General features: G+C 34.0%; 1 protein-coding gene across 1 annotated transcript in view; it reads left to right on the top strand.

The window, feature by feature from the left end:
• LOC139959514 (ran GTPase-activating protein 1-like) overlaps positions 1 to 15,041 on the top strand; it is a 29,277-nt gene extending 14,236 nt beyond the window's left edge. Inside the window, exons 12-16 of the mRNA XM_071957193.1 lie at positions 3,357 to 3,455; positions 4,319 to 4,424; positions 6,370 to 6,458; positions 13,311 to 13,435; positions 14,055 to 15,041. Coding sequence (XP_071813294.1) covers positions 3,357 to 3,455; positions 4,319 to 4,424; positions 6,370 to 6,458; positions 13,311 to 13,435; positions 14,055 to 14,124 — 489 coding nt within the window. The 3' untranslated portion in view covers positions 14,125 to 15,041. The remainder of the gene's footprint in view (positions 1 to 3,356; positions 3,456 to 4,318; positions 4,425 to 6,369; positions 6,459 to 13,310; positions 13,436 to 14,054) is intronic.
• Positions 15,042 to 15,741: the final 700 nt, after the last annotated feature.

Here is a 15,741-nt window from a genome sequence, read left to right as displayed (position 1 = left end):
ATTCCTTATTCAATTTCTTGACAAATTTGTTAACGTGAAGCTGTGTCTGAGTGAAAGTATTTGTGAACAGAAAACACATGGCTGTGGACAAGCCATACTGCAATCAATAAGCCAATATTAGTCAGTCCCCATGGTAACAAAGTGTCTCTGTTTGTTTCTACCCACAGAGCACACAACCAACAACCGAAGATATTACTGTGGACTTGGATAAATTAAAACTCTGAAAACACATAAATGAAAAACAATGCTTTAATCGGAACTGGAAAATAATGTCCGCTAATTTCGGCTAGCCATAGAAAATAGTCTGACATACATTTCTTCAGACGCAGCTTCAAATGATGCAATTCATGAACTTAGGGGGAAGTCTGTCGTGTTTAACGAGACACGGAATAAACCCCTGTTGAAGTTGGGGACAGATCATAGCTCAGATAACAACACATCTGACTGTTAGTCTGTGAGGCATAGCTTCAGAAATGCTAGGGTTTATATTTTTGACACTTTTTTATTGCACAGTTTTGGATCGTAGAATAGCAATAGGAGCAGGATTGCATGCAACAAGTAAACCTGTCTCTTTAATTCTCTGTAATCTCAATGAAAATAGGAGGCTTGATATATTAAAGCCGGTGTTCATCAACATTCATCACATTGATAGGTTGAGCTTCGGTTGTCTTCTGAAAACATTGGGTAATAGTAAACTAAACTAGTTAACCTGTCAGATTAATAATGCACCAACACATGAAAAACTGGGTTACTTCCCCCCCCCCCCCTCCCCCCAGCATAGTATTTGTTTTATAGGAAATAGTATCAACTAAGGGCTGGATAGCTCAGTTGATAGCATGCAAGATTTGGTAATCTTAAGGTTTTTACAGATGCAAATCCTATTCCAGCCAATAATTTCTCCTTTTCTTAAAAAACGTATGATTTTTTTTATTCCCTACCATATAGAGAGCTACTGTACTCTGAACAAGTGAAACAATGTTATTTGGGAGCATTTATACCCCACCTTTGCTTTGTGCTGGTTGGGTGTCATACAGGAGTTTTAAGCTAACCTCATCTCATGGTCATTGGGGTATCACTAGGGTAGGGAGGGGGGGGGTATGCACAGGACTTTTCAGTATTTTTTTTATTATTTAAATTCATTTAGCAGCAGCTGCTACAGATTAATTGTACTAAACTTTGACCATTGATGTAGCACTAACAGAAATGCTAGATATTTGTGAATATAAGTAACCAGACCCTCATACTACTAGATCTCATACTACCTGATCATAACCAGGGATTGAATAAACCAATAGGCCTATGTGTAATCTTATTACCTTATTACCACTAACCCTAACAGGGGTAACCATTTCTAATTGTAACCTCCTGAAACTATAGTATTCAATCATATGTCAGTTGATATGGTGTTGGATAGATGTATCACCATTTCAGTACTCAGTGTACTTCAGTACTCATTGTTCCCTGAATTGACCCTCCCTCCCCCCCCCACTATCTTTAGTACAAAGTGTTGGTTGCACCCCTGCTAACCACTTGAATAACGATTGCAATATTTTTGGATATATGGCAATAAATCGCTTTGTAGATATTTTAGTCTTAGATAGTTTGCTAATTATGGCTGATTTTAAAATGTTTTGTCTATGGTGGTCCAGCATGACTAAATATCATATCAAACAATCAAAACTTTGTGAGGTTGTCTTAGGCACAACCGTCCTGCGCACAACTGTATAGTTTATTTAAGTACTTGATAATCCATTCCATTCTAATCTTGTGAAATGATTAACAATCATCTTAACAGTTGTGATAACTAAGTGAATGGTTTACTTTCCTAATTTTTTTTAAACTTTTGTAATGAGTAGATATTTTACAATAAAGTTGCCTTGTTTTTTAGATAAATATACAATACCTTGTTGTACTTTTATTTAATTTTAAAAACTGGATGACGATGTGACTTTCATTTGTTATTTATTTCTTCATTGGAAACCTTGCTGGTAGTTCACTCTGCTACAACCTCTAATACACTTAATAAACTATCTTTGCAAGTCATATGCTGAAATAACCAACATCAAAATAAAATAAAAAGAATTTAATCAAATGTTTCATAAAGTTGTGAAATATCAGCAGAAAGGAACATCACTGTTATTTAATATCTACCTGCTGCTAAGACTTGCTTGAATACTACTTCCTATCTCTTCAACCATGCTCAACAAATTTTGAAGTTTTACAGCCCTGTAGGCTCCAATTGTTCACCAGCCACCTCCAGTCATTGTAGTGTTTACTTAGAGAAAAGAAGATTAGTAGCATCCTGGGGATGGTCTTGAGTTGATGTTCTCCCCCCCCCCCACCACCCATGTTGAAAAAGCTGTTATTGAATGGTATCGATATAAAATTGGTAACAGGTTGGGAGTTAAAAAAAAGTTGAATATCCCAGAATAGTGAAGAATTATTCACTATTGACAATTAACCTTTCTGTGGAATTGCTAGATGGCCAAATCATTGTCGAGAAAAGGTTTCCCACTGTTTGCAAACCTGTTACAACTTTGTTTGTTTGTTCAACTATATTTCAACCATCAACGTTATCAACATTTTACATAATTCAAGTATATGGTATACAAAGTATATGGTTGTGGGGAATCTTCGAAAAGTTCATAAGAACTTGTAAGTGAGGTATCCCCAAAATACAAACTTACAAAGTATAACAAAGGTACAAAGTATGACCAAAAAAATGTTACAAGAATAACGTGGGAAGTACTGGAAAATGTGGACGTATTTTTATTGTTTTCCTTCAAATTTTGTAAATCTACCCAGATTGGCCAGATTATAGAAAAAAACGAGGACATCCAGATGTACAGTTAAGTGAAAGGATCGTGCTCTGTAAATTCAGAGCACTCTTAAAAGTGGAAGCCATCTTGTGGAAGCCATCTTGGAAGTGGAAGCCATCTTGTAATGTCCGTGATAGTTATTCTCTTTCCTGTTGTGTGTTATTTTCTCACTGTTCGTACAGCAGTTTGTTTTTTTTCTTTGCAGTGTGAAGTCTGCTGCTATTCAAATACTTGGATAAAAATCAATGGTTTCCATTAGTATCAAATATTTTTTTTTTAATTTACAGGAAGTGATAACATTTCAAATGATGCACTTTCATTTGCTGTAGCAACATTTAATTAGACCTAAAAGGTGCTTTCATAATAACTTACGTAACTTGACATTGTGCTTTTCTTTACAATTTTTGCATTAACTATATTTTGTATTTCACCACCATCTTGGCTCCATCTAATTTCCATCTAATCATTTTGTATTGCTGATAATTTACATAACCTTTGCTTTAAGATATGTTTCATTCTATTTTTTTTTTTATACAGCCTCCCTGTACAGCAGCAGATTTTCTAGCTTTCCCATCTCTCATCAAATATTTTGGGCTTGGAATCGACAGAGAACAGAAACTTTTAGAGCAACTTGGGGTAAGATATAAGATGACTTAAATTTGTTTGGATGTACCAACAATCACATTCATATTGTAGTCTCCCCCCCCCCCCCCACCTCAAAACCTAATGAGCTTTAACAGCAAATTGGTCTTTCTTGTAACTTGACAGTTCTGAGGGCCTTTTTCTGTCAGGTGTCCTTTTCCATGTCATTTTTGTTCCTTTCCAGTGTCCTTTCCGTCAGTGCCTTGCGGATTTCAGGAAAATGCCACCTTGTTCATCAAAGCATGAATGTTGTGAACTTCTGATGGTACAAAGTGCCCTTTATGTTCACTGGTTCAAAGTTTCAAATTGCAGATACTCTCAATGACAACGTAGTATAAGCCCAGTCTAAGAATCCGCACAATATAAAAGAAAACCTACCCTCTCTGTATTGTGAGAACATTTGGGGCACCTGATATGTTTAATTTGTACATTTCCTTCTAGTTCAAGAATTGCAGAGGAAAATTTTTCCATAATTAAACCATTATTATTATTATTTTTTTACCAACATGGCCTTTTATATTACTCACCTGTGCTGTCGTTGCCCCATGTCTTAGCCTAACAAATGCAATTATACCTTGCCTCATGTAAAAAGAATACGCCAAGCCCTGCATTTGTGTCTGTATGTTATAATTATCTATTTGAATAGTCTGTTCTCATATCATAGGATTGATGCATAACAATACTAGTCATTGTGAAATTTGTTCTCATGAGTAATTTTTTAAATGCTGCTGTGTGTGTGGTAGTGTGCACACCATTGTTATGTTTCTAGGTTCTCCGACATCACCTGTTTTAATATTACATGGATTGTTATTACCCTTAGTTTACTTCAAACACTCTTCCTTATTTCCCTTTCACAGGACAAAGTGAATGATTATGAAGAAGTGATAAAAGTATATGTGAAGGTGGCAGCAGTCATGGACGTCAACACTCCGAAAGTCAAGAACTCTGTAAATCAATGTGCAGGTATAATGTGTCTCATAGTCATAGCATACTTCATTAAGTATTGACAGTATTGATAGTATGAACAGTTCCTTATTCCTAACCTAATAGTAGTAGGATATTCATACTGCACATACTGTGTCAGTACATGTCCTTAGTCATAGCATACTTCAAAGCATTGACAGTATTGATAGTATGAAAAGTTCCTTATTCCTAACCTAATAGAAGTAGGGTATTCATACTGCACATACTGTGTCAGTACATGTCCTTAGTCATAGCATACTTCATTAAGTATTGATAGTAAGAACAGTTCCTTATTCCTAACCTAATAGAAGTAGGGTATTCATACTGCACATACTGTGTCAGTACATGTCCTTAGTCATAGCATACTTCAAAGCATTGACAGTATTGATAGTATGAACAGTTCCTTATTCCTAACTTAATAGAAGTAGGGTATTCATACTGCACATACTGTGTCAGTACATGTCCTTAGTCATAGCATACTTCATTAAGTATTGATAGTATGAACAGTTCCTTATTCCTAACCTAATAGAAGTAGGGTATTCATACTGCACATACTGTGTCAGTACATGTCCTTAGTCATAGCATACTTCATTAAGCATTGACAGTATTGATAGTATGAACAGTTCCTTATTCCTAACCTAATAGTAGGGTATTCATACTGCACATACTGTGTCAGTACATGTTCTTAGTCATAGCATACTTCAAAGCATTGACAGTATTGAGAGTATGAACAGTTACTTATTCCTAACCTAGTAGAAGTAGGATATTCATACTGCACATACTGTGTCAGTACATGTGCTTCGAAGCATGACATGAAATGTACAGTATATGGAGAAAAAAATGTATCAACTGGATGTTTCAATTCAGTTACACCTTTCATTATAATGAATGTTGGACAGCCAATTATTTTTCATTTGGAAAGTCCTGTAAAACTTTGCTAAAAGTCAGCCCTACCTATGAAAAGAGATTCGGTCAGTACCCATACCTATATATATCAAATGTTATGCCAAATTGAAACTGGTTAAAATGATAAACAGCCACAGACTGTGCAAGACCCTGTAAGCTCTGATAATATTCTTCATCCTAAAATAAAAGTCATCGAACTGCATATATCTATTCCAGCAGGCTCTTTTTCAGAGGCTAACTGAGATAAACACATCAAGTTCATAAACAAATATGTAGGTTAAAAAAGACAAAATAGGCGGACGTCTTTAATTGGAACATCTAAGCAGCGGTCCATTTCATCCCTGCTTCCTTTCATTTCACTGCCCATTGTTTTTTCTTATTTTCATCTCCTCTCAGTTCAATTATTCCAATATTTTTCTATGTGTAATTCTCATTTATCCTCTTAAGAACATCCTGCTAGGATGGTGGAAATTATCAGCCCATCTAGGTTTTGCAAATTAACCTATATAGGCTACTTGCAGTTTATAAGTTTGTTATGATCCCTCATGCTTAGTAGCATTAAAGGACCATTAAGGTAGCTTAGTGCTGGGCAGTTCAGTTCGCAGATCAAAGGACAAATATTGCTGAAGTCTGTTTATGGAATGATTGCAATTATTCCTGATGAAGTGATATTTTGCACATCAGAAAAATTCATTTTGGGGCAAATTTGATAGTATTATCGCCTCTGTTCAGACCTTATTTAAACTTAACAATTTTGTGTATGTACAAGCGTGTTACTTTTAGGCTTTGAATGTCTATTTTATGAACCCCTTACTGACTGAGACTGAGATATGGTTTGCTTCTAAGAAGCCGACCTGTGCTTTGAGGTTTAAAAGTGTCATTTGTCAAGAAAATAAAAAAATCAGAAAGAAAAATGAAACTTGCACCAATGGAAGAGGTTACAAAGGATCTCGACCTAAAAAAATAAATGCCTTGTCGTTATTTATCTTTAACCTACTAAATGACTGTTATATGTTGCATGTCTTGTTATTCTATACAGATGCCATTTTGAGCAAACTGTTTGAATCAGAGGACTGTCGACCAGAGAATATTGCAAACGAGATTCTTGTTCATCTTGGTTACATCAAGGTATGAATATATAAGTCAAACTGTTTATTGGCGAGAGGCCAGTGGATTTTGCCATTTTCCAGTAGGGAAAAAAAAGGCACTTGCATTTTTTGGTCAGTAGACATATGTTGCTTTTGAATTCATACAAAAATATGCCTGTTGGGATTTGAATTTAGTTAGTAGAATTTTAAGGCACTGGCAGTTTTTTGAAGAAGAGGCTAAAATTGTGAAAATTTAGGCCTAGCAATTGCGTTCAAGTTTATTTCTGATTATCATGAACCAAAAATATAGCATACAGTACAGTAGAAAGATAACGTAGTGTTGGCACTAGAAAACAAAAAATTATTATTTAATTAAGGCTAGTGACAAAATAATCAAACTAAAGCTTCAATTCAACAAAACGTAATTAACAAATAAGAGACAAAGATCCAGCAAGTTATTTAACCAATTTAAAACAACAACAAGTTTTTAAATAATTTATCGACAGATGGGGTTAGGTATATTATAAATAATAAATTATGTATAACAGTGTGATCTCTTTCAGGAAGTAATGATCACTGAAATTAATTAGACAGATAGGGAACACTGGAATAGAATATAAAACAAATTCGGACTAGCTCTATCAATCGATGTTTATTGAGAAAACAAAATTAATAATAAAAATGATGCTTAAGCACTTTACTTTGATTAATAACAACTAGAACTTTCTCCTTTCGCTATCTCTCTTTATGCAAAGTGATGTCAGCTTTACCGTAGCTTTACAAACTTCAATTCAATTTGCCAAATCCAGACATTTACTCCCGACAAGAAAATTCACAGTTCCTATTTTTGGGGTTTCTGTTTTTTGCTTTTCAAAATTACTCAAGTTCCGATCAAAGTCATTTGAATGCTCCAACTTTCAATGGTTTAATTACTCAAACCTGTATGGTTCATAATGGTTGTAAAATGCATTGGCTGGTTCTGATCGCTCCAATTGCTTGAATAAACGGCTGGCTTGAAGACTAGTAGAAATGGCAGAATGGAGGTTGCATACATATCCCAAGTGGTGAATAAGTGTCAACCAAAATGGTCGACTGAAATGCAAGCATTCAAACCATTACATAACACAGGTTCCAAGTAGTCTTCATATTACATTAAAGATATGGTATTAAACAAAGCAACATGACATCTTTAACATTTTTGCAACTAAAAAATATACCTACCAACATTTGTCATGACTGGAATAAGTCCCCTGTAATTTGGTGACATCACATTAATTATTTACGAATGAAACAATAATAGTTCTTAAATCTTGGTTTCTTCTTCACCAATTATAATATTCCAACTATGACTTTTCCAACGTTTTGTTTCGAATAAAATTTAAAAAAAATGTCTTAATGACTAGTTTCACAAGTTTTTCGTACATACAACCTCAAATCAAATACTTTCTCTGAATCATCCTGAATGTTGGTTCAAAGATGGAAAATGTTTAAATTATGGCTTCTGTTTACCAAAATTTATGTTCAGATAGTTCAATGCACTAAGGTATGAATGTGGAATATAATTCACGACATAACCCTGTTAACTGTATAATATGGCAAAAGAATCGCAGCAAACAAACTAGAGAAATAACTTAAAAATGTACTCACATGAAAATGGCTCTTAAAATTAACCTCACTCCATCACAACTGCACCCTGAGCTCTCTCCTCTGACACCTTTCTCCCAACACGATGCGATGAAGATACCTGTCTTTATTCAAACCGACCAGCTAAGATTTCTACTCCTCATGGCAATCTCTAATGAATTAAGTTACACAAATCTTGAGCCCATTTGAGATGCGTCTCCTCGGAGAGCTAATTTCAGAGTGACTGAAGACTTTTAAATATAGCCCTAACTTTGCCTTTCAACAATTAGCAAGGAACTTTAATTAACAATGAAATATCTCCACCTGGGATGCTCAGTTACGTAACCAATTCCGGTCGACACAATATTTTGAGTCACAGACGCCTAAACAAAAAGGTCTTTATGCAAATACCCTGACATATTGTACATATCCAGACAAAGCATAACTTGGTGCTTAAATATATAGTCATTGTTGAAATTTCTTTAAGAAATGAGATTAAGCAAATAACTAAACTTCTCTAGCCAGGGTATTATCTCCTAATATCAATGTATCCCAATTTGTTTTTATCATAGCATGAAATACAATCCCTAGAATCAACCAAATGTGACAAAAAAAAAGATAACAAATTTCTATGAAAGAGCAGTAAATAAAATTCTAATACAGAGAATATTGACGGTGCTCACAAGAAAGATTCTAAATGTAACATGTTTCAAGGATAAATCAACAAAAGAGGTTATAATTGCCTAAATAAAGCTTTTGAAGAACATCAACTTTTTTTGTGTGGCTGTAATAAATAATGAAAAATATGAAATAGAAGAACAAATGTGATAATTGTCTGGGATCTTTGTATTTTGATGCCCTAAAAATTGTCACATTATCAAATGTGATATGAATTATTCATAGAGGTCAAACTTTTCATTTTGCTACAAGTTTGCTAAACTAGCAGTACAATTTAATACAATGATAAAAGGTGAAAATGGGATCCTTTGAATCAGACCACAATACTTTAATAAAAGATGTGATTTTTTCCAAAATGTTTGGGATTTGTGTGTCCTGTTTTTTTTCCTTTTATAAACAAAACTGTGATAGTTATTTCCAAACAATTCATGGACGTATATTTGTTTTCTTCCAACATCAGTAGTTTTGATTGAAATATAGTCAGTGATATTTACAAACAGGACGTACCTGTCTGTTTTCATTCTCATATCATTGTCATCCTTAGACAAATCATAACTAATTTGCTTCCTTTAACGAGGCTATTGCCATGGCAGATAAATGTGACATTTACATGAAAAAGAAATATATTCCACACTGTTAGTTGATAAACCCATCTCTTTTTTTTTCTTTTTTTTTTGGCCATCATTTATTGTCAAGTCTTTTGCCATAATAACAAACTTATATAAAGACATATATATGACACTTAATTACTGATTGATTACAAATATTCAATATTCAAAAAGCATAGCACAATTTAAAAAATAAAAAATAATATTAAAATAAAAGTGTCTCTTAGGAGATTGTATGATAGAGGTCCTCGATGTTTACCATGATCTAAATATTTCTTAACTTCTAACAGAAATTTTAATTTATACAAAATTTTGTTAACGTTGCGAATGCTCATATCTAATTTCTTCTGGAATATATAGTATTTGATATGAAAAATTAAAAGATTCAACGGATGCTTCAATAATAGTTGATAGCTGAAAAACATATCCGACTTGGAAAGAATAAATTGTCTATAAAAAATATGTTGCTCAACATGTAAAACAAAATCGGAAATAATTTTTACACTCCCAAAACAAATGTTCAATAGTCTCCTCCCCTTTAGGCCACAGAAAGTACACTGTGAATTGTCAATTAAACCCTTAAAACTCAGAAGATGGCTTGTGTCAAGTATACAATGAAGAAAACAAAATTGAAAGTATTGTAATTTTGTCTCCCTTAACGACTTGAAAGGAATTTGAAAGATAACACGCCATTGTAGAGAGCTATAATCAAAGTTTACATTCCACTTAACAATACAGTTTGGAATAGTTACATGTCCCTGAATAAGCTGCTTATATATGAAACAAGATAGTGATGCGTTGTTCTGAATTGTCTTCAAAGGAATTTCCTCGACATCATTTCAGGCATCTAATGACCCTCTCCAATGACCTGGGATAGCATTTATAATGCCACAGTAAAATGTGAAAGGACAATTTATATCGAATTTTCGTTTATAATCAAGAAAATTTAAGAGCCGGTTATTTGCATCTAAAAGATTATGAATATGAATCAGATTTTTCTCGTACAAATGTTTTTAAACAATAACATAATTGTTTACTTTAATATTGTGGTTGTTTCAGATAATTTGATCAATAAAATTACCAGTAGGATTCTTATAAGCAAAAAGAGACCAAGCATATAATACTGTACATCATTTATGAAATGATTTTCCGTCTTAACGTCGCCTGGCATAAAATGACATTCAAATAGAAATTGTTTACCAAACTTTTAAAGATAAATAGGAAAAATACATTTTCCAGTAAGTAGTGTCAGTATATCTCTTAACCCATGTTCATGTTAAAAACATTAATAAAACTACTTATATGAGTAACGTTTAATCCTCCTTCTGAAATTGCATTAATCATAGCAGTACGTTTAATTTTATCAGGTTTTCCCGCCCAGATAAAGTTATACAAAACATTATCCACAAGCTTAATAAAATAATTGAGAGGATTTGGCAAGCATTGAAATAGATACACCAATTGAGATAAAGCAAACATTTTCACCAAAAATATTTTAACCAATAGGAATAGGGTCTCTACAAGACCACAAGTTCAATGACTTCTTTAGTTGAGACAACTTGGGCATGAAATTTAACCGAAAAAGTTTTCATCTCCATCATTGCAAATAAAAATACCTAAAACAATTACTGGACCATCAGTCCACCTAAAAAAGGTGTGGTTTATGAGTAATTTAAGGACCTAGCGGAATAAACACTAGACTTATCAAAATTAATCTTCAGCCCAGAAGCCAGTTCGAAATCTTTCAGGATAAGAATAACCTCTCTCAATGACTCATGAGAACCATCAAGGAACAAAATAGTATCATCCGGATACTGGAGGATTTTTAATTTGTTATTTAATATAGAAATACCTTTAACATTTAAGCTTGCATTAATTTTCATTGCTAGAAATTCCATGGAAAGTATAAAAATGTAAGGGCTGAGAGGACAACCTTGTCTCACACCCTTAGTAATGTCAAAAGGCTCCGAGGAAAAACCGTTGTTAAAAACTGAAGCAGAAGAGTTTGAATATAACGTACAAATCCAACGACATAAAAACTATCATTGAAATTAAACGTTCTAGGGAATGAAAAATAAAATCCCAATTCAGTCTATCAAACGCATTTTCAAAATCAATTAACACTAAAAGATCAGGGATTGAATTCAGCTTACAGAAATCGATAGAATTTAAAATACAACAAAAAATTTTCCCTATAAAACGTATTTCAATATAACCCGTTTGATTGTGACCAATAATTTTAGGCAAAACCTTCTTAATTCGAGTAGCTAATGCTTTTGAACAAATCTTACATTCAATTTCCATTAAGGAAATAGGCATATGATTAAAAAAAAAGTTCTTATCTTTTCCAGGCTTAGGTATAAGAATGATATTACTATGTGCCTGCTCTTTCGAGAGACCCAAATGGGTATACGAGAAATTTAAAGAGTCTGTTACAACAGTACCAATTAAAGGCCAAAAATGCTGATAATATTCAATCGACAATCCATCATTACCAGGGCTTTTGCCTTACTCATAGAAAATAGGACAGTTCTACATTCATCCTCCGTTAACAGCCCATCATATTTATTAGCATCCTCAACATTTAAGGATTTTGTAATCTCGAGGTCCGTGAAAAATGGGGTTTAGCTTAATACGTTGACTGGAATACAGGTCCACCATAAAAGGATGCGAGCATGCGAAGAATGGAAGTAGAATCAGAAATAATTGAATCACCTGTATCATGCAACTTGCGAATAGCATTTCTAATCTTGTTGTGTCTTTCCAAGATAAGAAAGTATTTAGTATTTTTCTCCCCATAGCCTACCCACCTCGCCCTAGAATGTATAATAATACCACACAGCTTTTAATCAAAAGTATGTTCAAGCTTATTTCTTTCAGAATTGAGCTTATGAAGAACATCTAAGGAAAGGGTAGCAAAATAGTCCTTTTCCAACTTAGAAATATTGTTAACAACATCTATTTCATGTTTTCTACAAGTTCTATAGCATTTACTTTACTATAATTTGATGACACTGTACGAATTTTATATTTTATATAATCCCATTCTTTACAAGGGTTCATAAAGGTTTCATTTGTACAAATCAAGTGAGAAGTTTCTTCAATAATCCTAATGTACTCCTCATCATGAAGTAAAGCACAATTAAACTTCCAGTACCCTGGACCTCTCTTCTCGCAGAAAACATTTAGATCAATAATGACAAGAGAATGATCAGATTGTAAACTGGGAGAAAACGATGTATTTGTTACGAGCGGGCCAAGAGAGCGAGAAATAAGGAAAAAATCAAGCCTACGACAGATATCAGGAGAGATATTTGACTTCCAAGTAAAATATTTGTTATGAGGGTTTCTTTCTCTCAATAAACCCCATCTCAATGTCTGGTCTCTAACTCAAAATATGGTTGATTGAATGGAACCTATTTTGGCTGGCTAAATGCTTGATTTTTTGTCTGGAGTAGATCACCATGGGTGAACTGTGATGTCATTACAGCAAGTGGTCTTCATGAAGCAGTACTTTTCTATGTAATATTATTGATTAATCCTTGCAACCTGATACATTTGGGATATTTTTCTTTAGCTTTCAATGATCTCTGTGTTAATTAGAACGCAACTAATTAGGTGTAATTTATCCTCTTTGAAGAAGGGAGTGCAAATATTATAAACAGACAACAAAACACTAGTTTTAGCTGAGTTGCCGTGACGACACTGCTGTTGCCAGATGCATTCACAAAATACCACCAAATTTAGAAGAGAAAAAAAGTTCTACTTTGGTCACACAAAATGCTATGAGAATGTGGGTTTGACCTCATCAGATGTAGACAAAAAAACTCCATCTTAAGTAAACTACTAATCAACTTCAGCTACTGGAATTCCCCATTAACAGTCCTGTTGAAACTCTCTGGACAGGTTTTCTTATTTCTATATTTTTGCCTTCTTCCTTCTTTGTAACCTCGAACATTAAAGGATTCTTTCTTCTTTTGTAGAGCGAAGATAAGAAGTTCAGACCAGTCTCCAATCCTACTGGGATACTCGCCACCTTGGAACATGTCGTACAGCAAGAGTACTTTCCAAGGAGCATGATTGCCATGCTCACAACATTTATATCTTTGTGAGTGTAGAGATTTACTCCTTATTCTGTTTGGTATTTGAAAGTTAATTTACCTTAAGTGTTTCCACCTGTAGACTGTGCACCAAAGGCAAATTTGATCTTAGGCATATCTGTTCAGGATTATTGGAAAAGAAATTATATCATGGTGGATGTGTGGCAATTGATAAAATTTGTATTTACAAGGGAATGAGGCTTTGCATTTAGTTACAAGCTTTGTATGATTAATAACTTCACAGGGCCATTATTGATCATTACCATTTTCAGTGAGTAGGTGAACCTCATTGTTTTTAGTGCTTGTTTCATGACTAATGATGAGTTTACCAGGTGGGGGATTATATATCAAATTGCAGTTACTTATATGGAAACTATATGTTTGATCTTCAAAATTGGATAAAGTGATATTTGTAGATAGCAGACACATGCTGATGGGGTGCTACAAATGTTTATGCATATTTATGAAGGGCCTTGGCTAGCGTTATTTTGTTTACAACAGTTTGTACACATAACTTAAGGGAATGCTTCATCGTTACATACTAGGAGTGTTCCAGGCTGTTAATCAAATCAATGAGCAGCAGCAAGGAAACATGAAAATGTTTTCATTCCGGTTTCTTTATTTCAGACCAAATGAACTGGTTGACAACTACATCATGCCCAAGCATAACCTGCTTCAGACGCTATACAGGCTGTGAATAAAAAAAAGGACAACTTGAGATATTTCGATATTTCTGAACTTCAGCAGCCCAGGATTCTGAATTATTGTGAAAGGATGTGCTAAGAAATGTGGCTCAACAGCGAAGTGACTCCATTCGAAAAGAACTGAAAATATGAAGACTTAAAAGAATATATGTACATATATATTTTTAGGGGGGCTTAGCTTTTGAGTCATTTACCATAACTTACTTGATTCCAGGTAATACTGTAAATAGAACTTTCTTTTTTTCTTCAATTTATTGTTTTTGTTCTGCTACTCGATCAGCTTGCCAATCAGCAAGTTCAATATATTTGGAGACAAAAATTTGACGACACTCCGCCTTGTTGGAAGAACATCATGTTTAACCACTGGTCAGTCGTTTTTGACCTCGGAGCTTTTGGATCCTATTGGTCAAGGTAACCTTGGATATCCTGGAGTCGATAGTCCATATCTCTTTGGCCTGATGTCTAGCATCATCAAGAATGATAAGAACTGCTTTCATTGACCTGTTAAGCCCGATAAAGTTTCATAATTGCCATGAGTGAACGTCTATTGGCGAAGTTTTAACAAATTGTTGACAGTATGGAAGACCAAACAAGTATTTTGAATAATGAATTTGAATTTTAACTATGAGGGATGAAAACTCTTATTTCTTGTACCACAGTGCACAAGAATGAGGTACACAAGTCAATCAAAATGAGAATTGAAATAATGACAGAATACCAATGCAGGCCGTTAGGGTAAATATAAGTATGGCATTAATGATGGCGCTCTACCAGATTGCCAAACCCAAGAGCAGCAGTTATGTTATTATGTAAATCTGTTCTAGTCACATTAATTAAAAAAGCAGAAAATAACCTTGTTGTAAAGCATGGAGAGAATTGTATTCTTCTCAATACATTATCGTCAAACAGTCTCTTTGTAAAATGTCTCTTTGTAATTTATCTTCCAGAAAGTGTTTTCTATGTTTCAAAACACCATCTGTTGTTGCATTGTCACCTAGTTGGTATCATGAAAAATTTGATATTAATGGAAGTAACCTGGCCGGTTTGCACAACTTTGTTACTATGGTAAAAGAAATCTCTCTCTCTCTCTGTTAAGGAAGACCTTTATGACTTGCTGTGATTGGGCTTAACCAGTGATACCTAATTATTTATTGTTTCACAGCCAGTTGTAGCTAAGGGTGGATTTGTATCTGATATTTGTTAACTTGCCAACAAAGTGTACAAATATTTTAGTGCAGCTATGATTTATTGAGGTAGTCAGAAACTAATTTTGTTTCCTTAAATGTGCTATAATTTGCAATAGTTTGCTCAAAGATCTATATCTTGTGACATTAAGTTGACTCTTTACCAGGAAACATTTTTCAAGAATTTTTTGTCTGGTTGACACATGGACAACCAGGCCTTAACACCGGCCTAATAGCCCTATAACCCGGTTGGCCGAATAGCCTATTAGTTTGTCTGAAAAAAATGCAGCAAAATAACAATGACCAATATGTAAACTGTAGGCGGGATGTGTAGGTTTGGTAAATAGAAGAGCAATATGTAAACTGTAGGAGAGATGTGTAGAATTGGTGAATAGAACAGCAATATGCAGAATTATTATTATTATT

This window comes from Apostichopus japonicus, chromosome 19 (genome assembly GCF_037975245.1).
Source record: "Apostichopus japonicus isolate 1M-3 chromosome 19, ASM3797524v1, whole genome shotgun sequence".
NCBI classification, from domain to species: domain Eukaryota; kingdom Metazoa; phylum Echinodermata; class Holothuroidea; order Aspidochirotida; family Stichopodidae; genus Apostichopus; species Apostichopus japonicus.
Note: the sequence above shows the minus strand (reverse complement) of the source record. Positions and strands in the feature narration are given on the sequence as shown.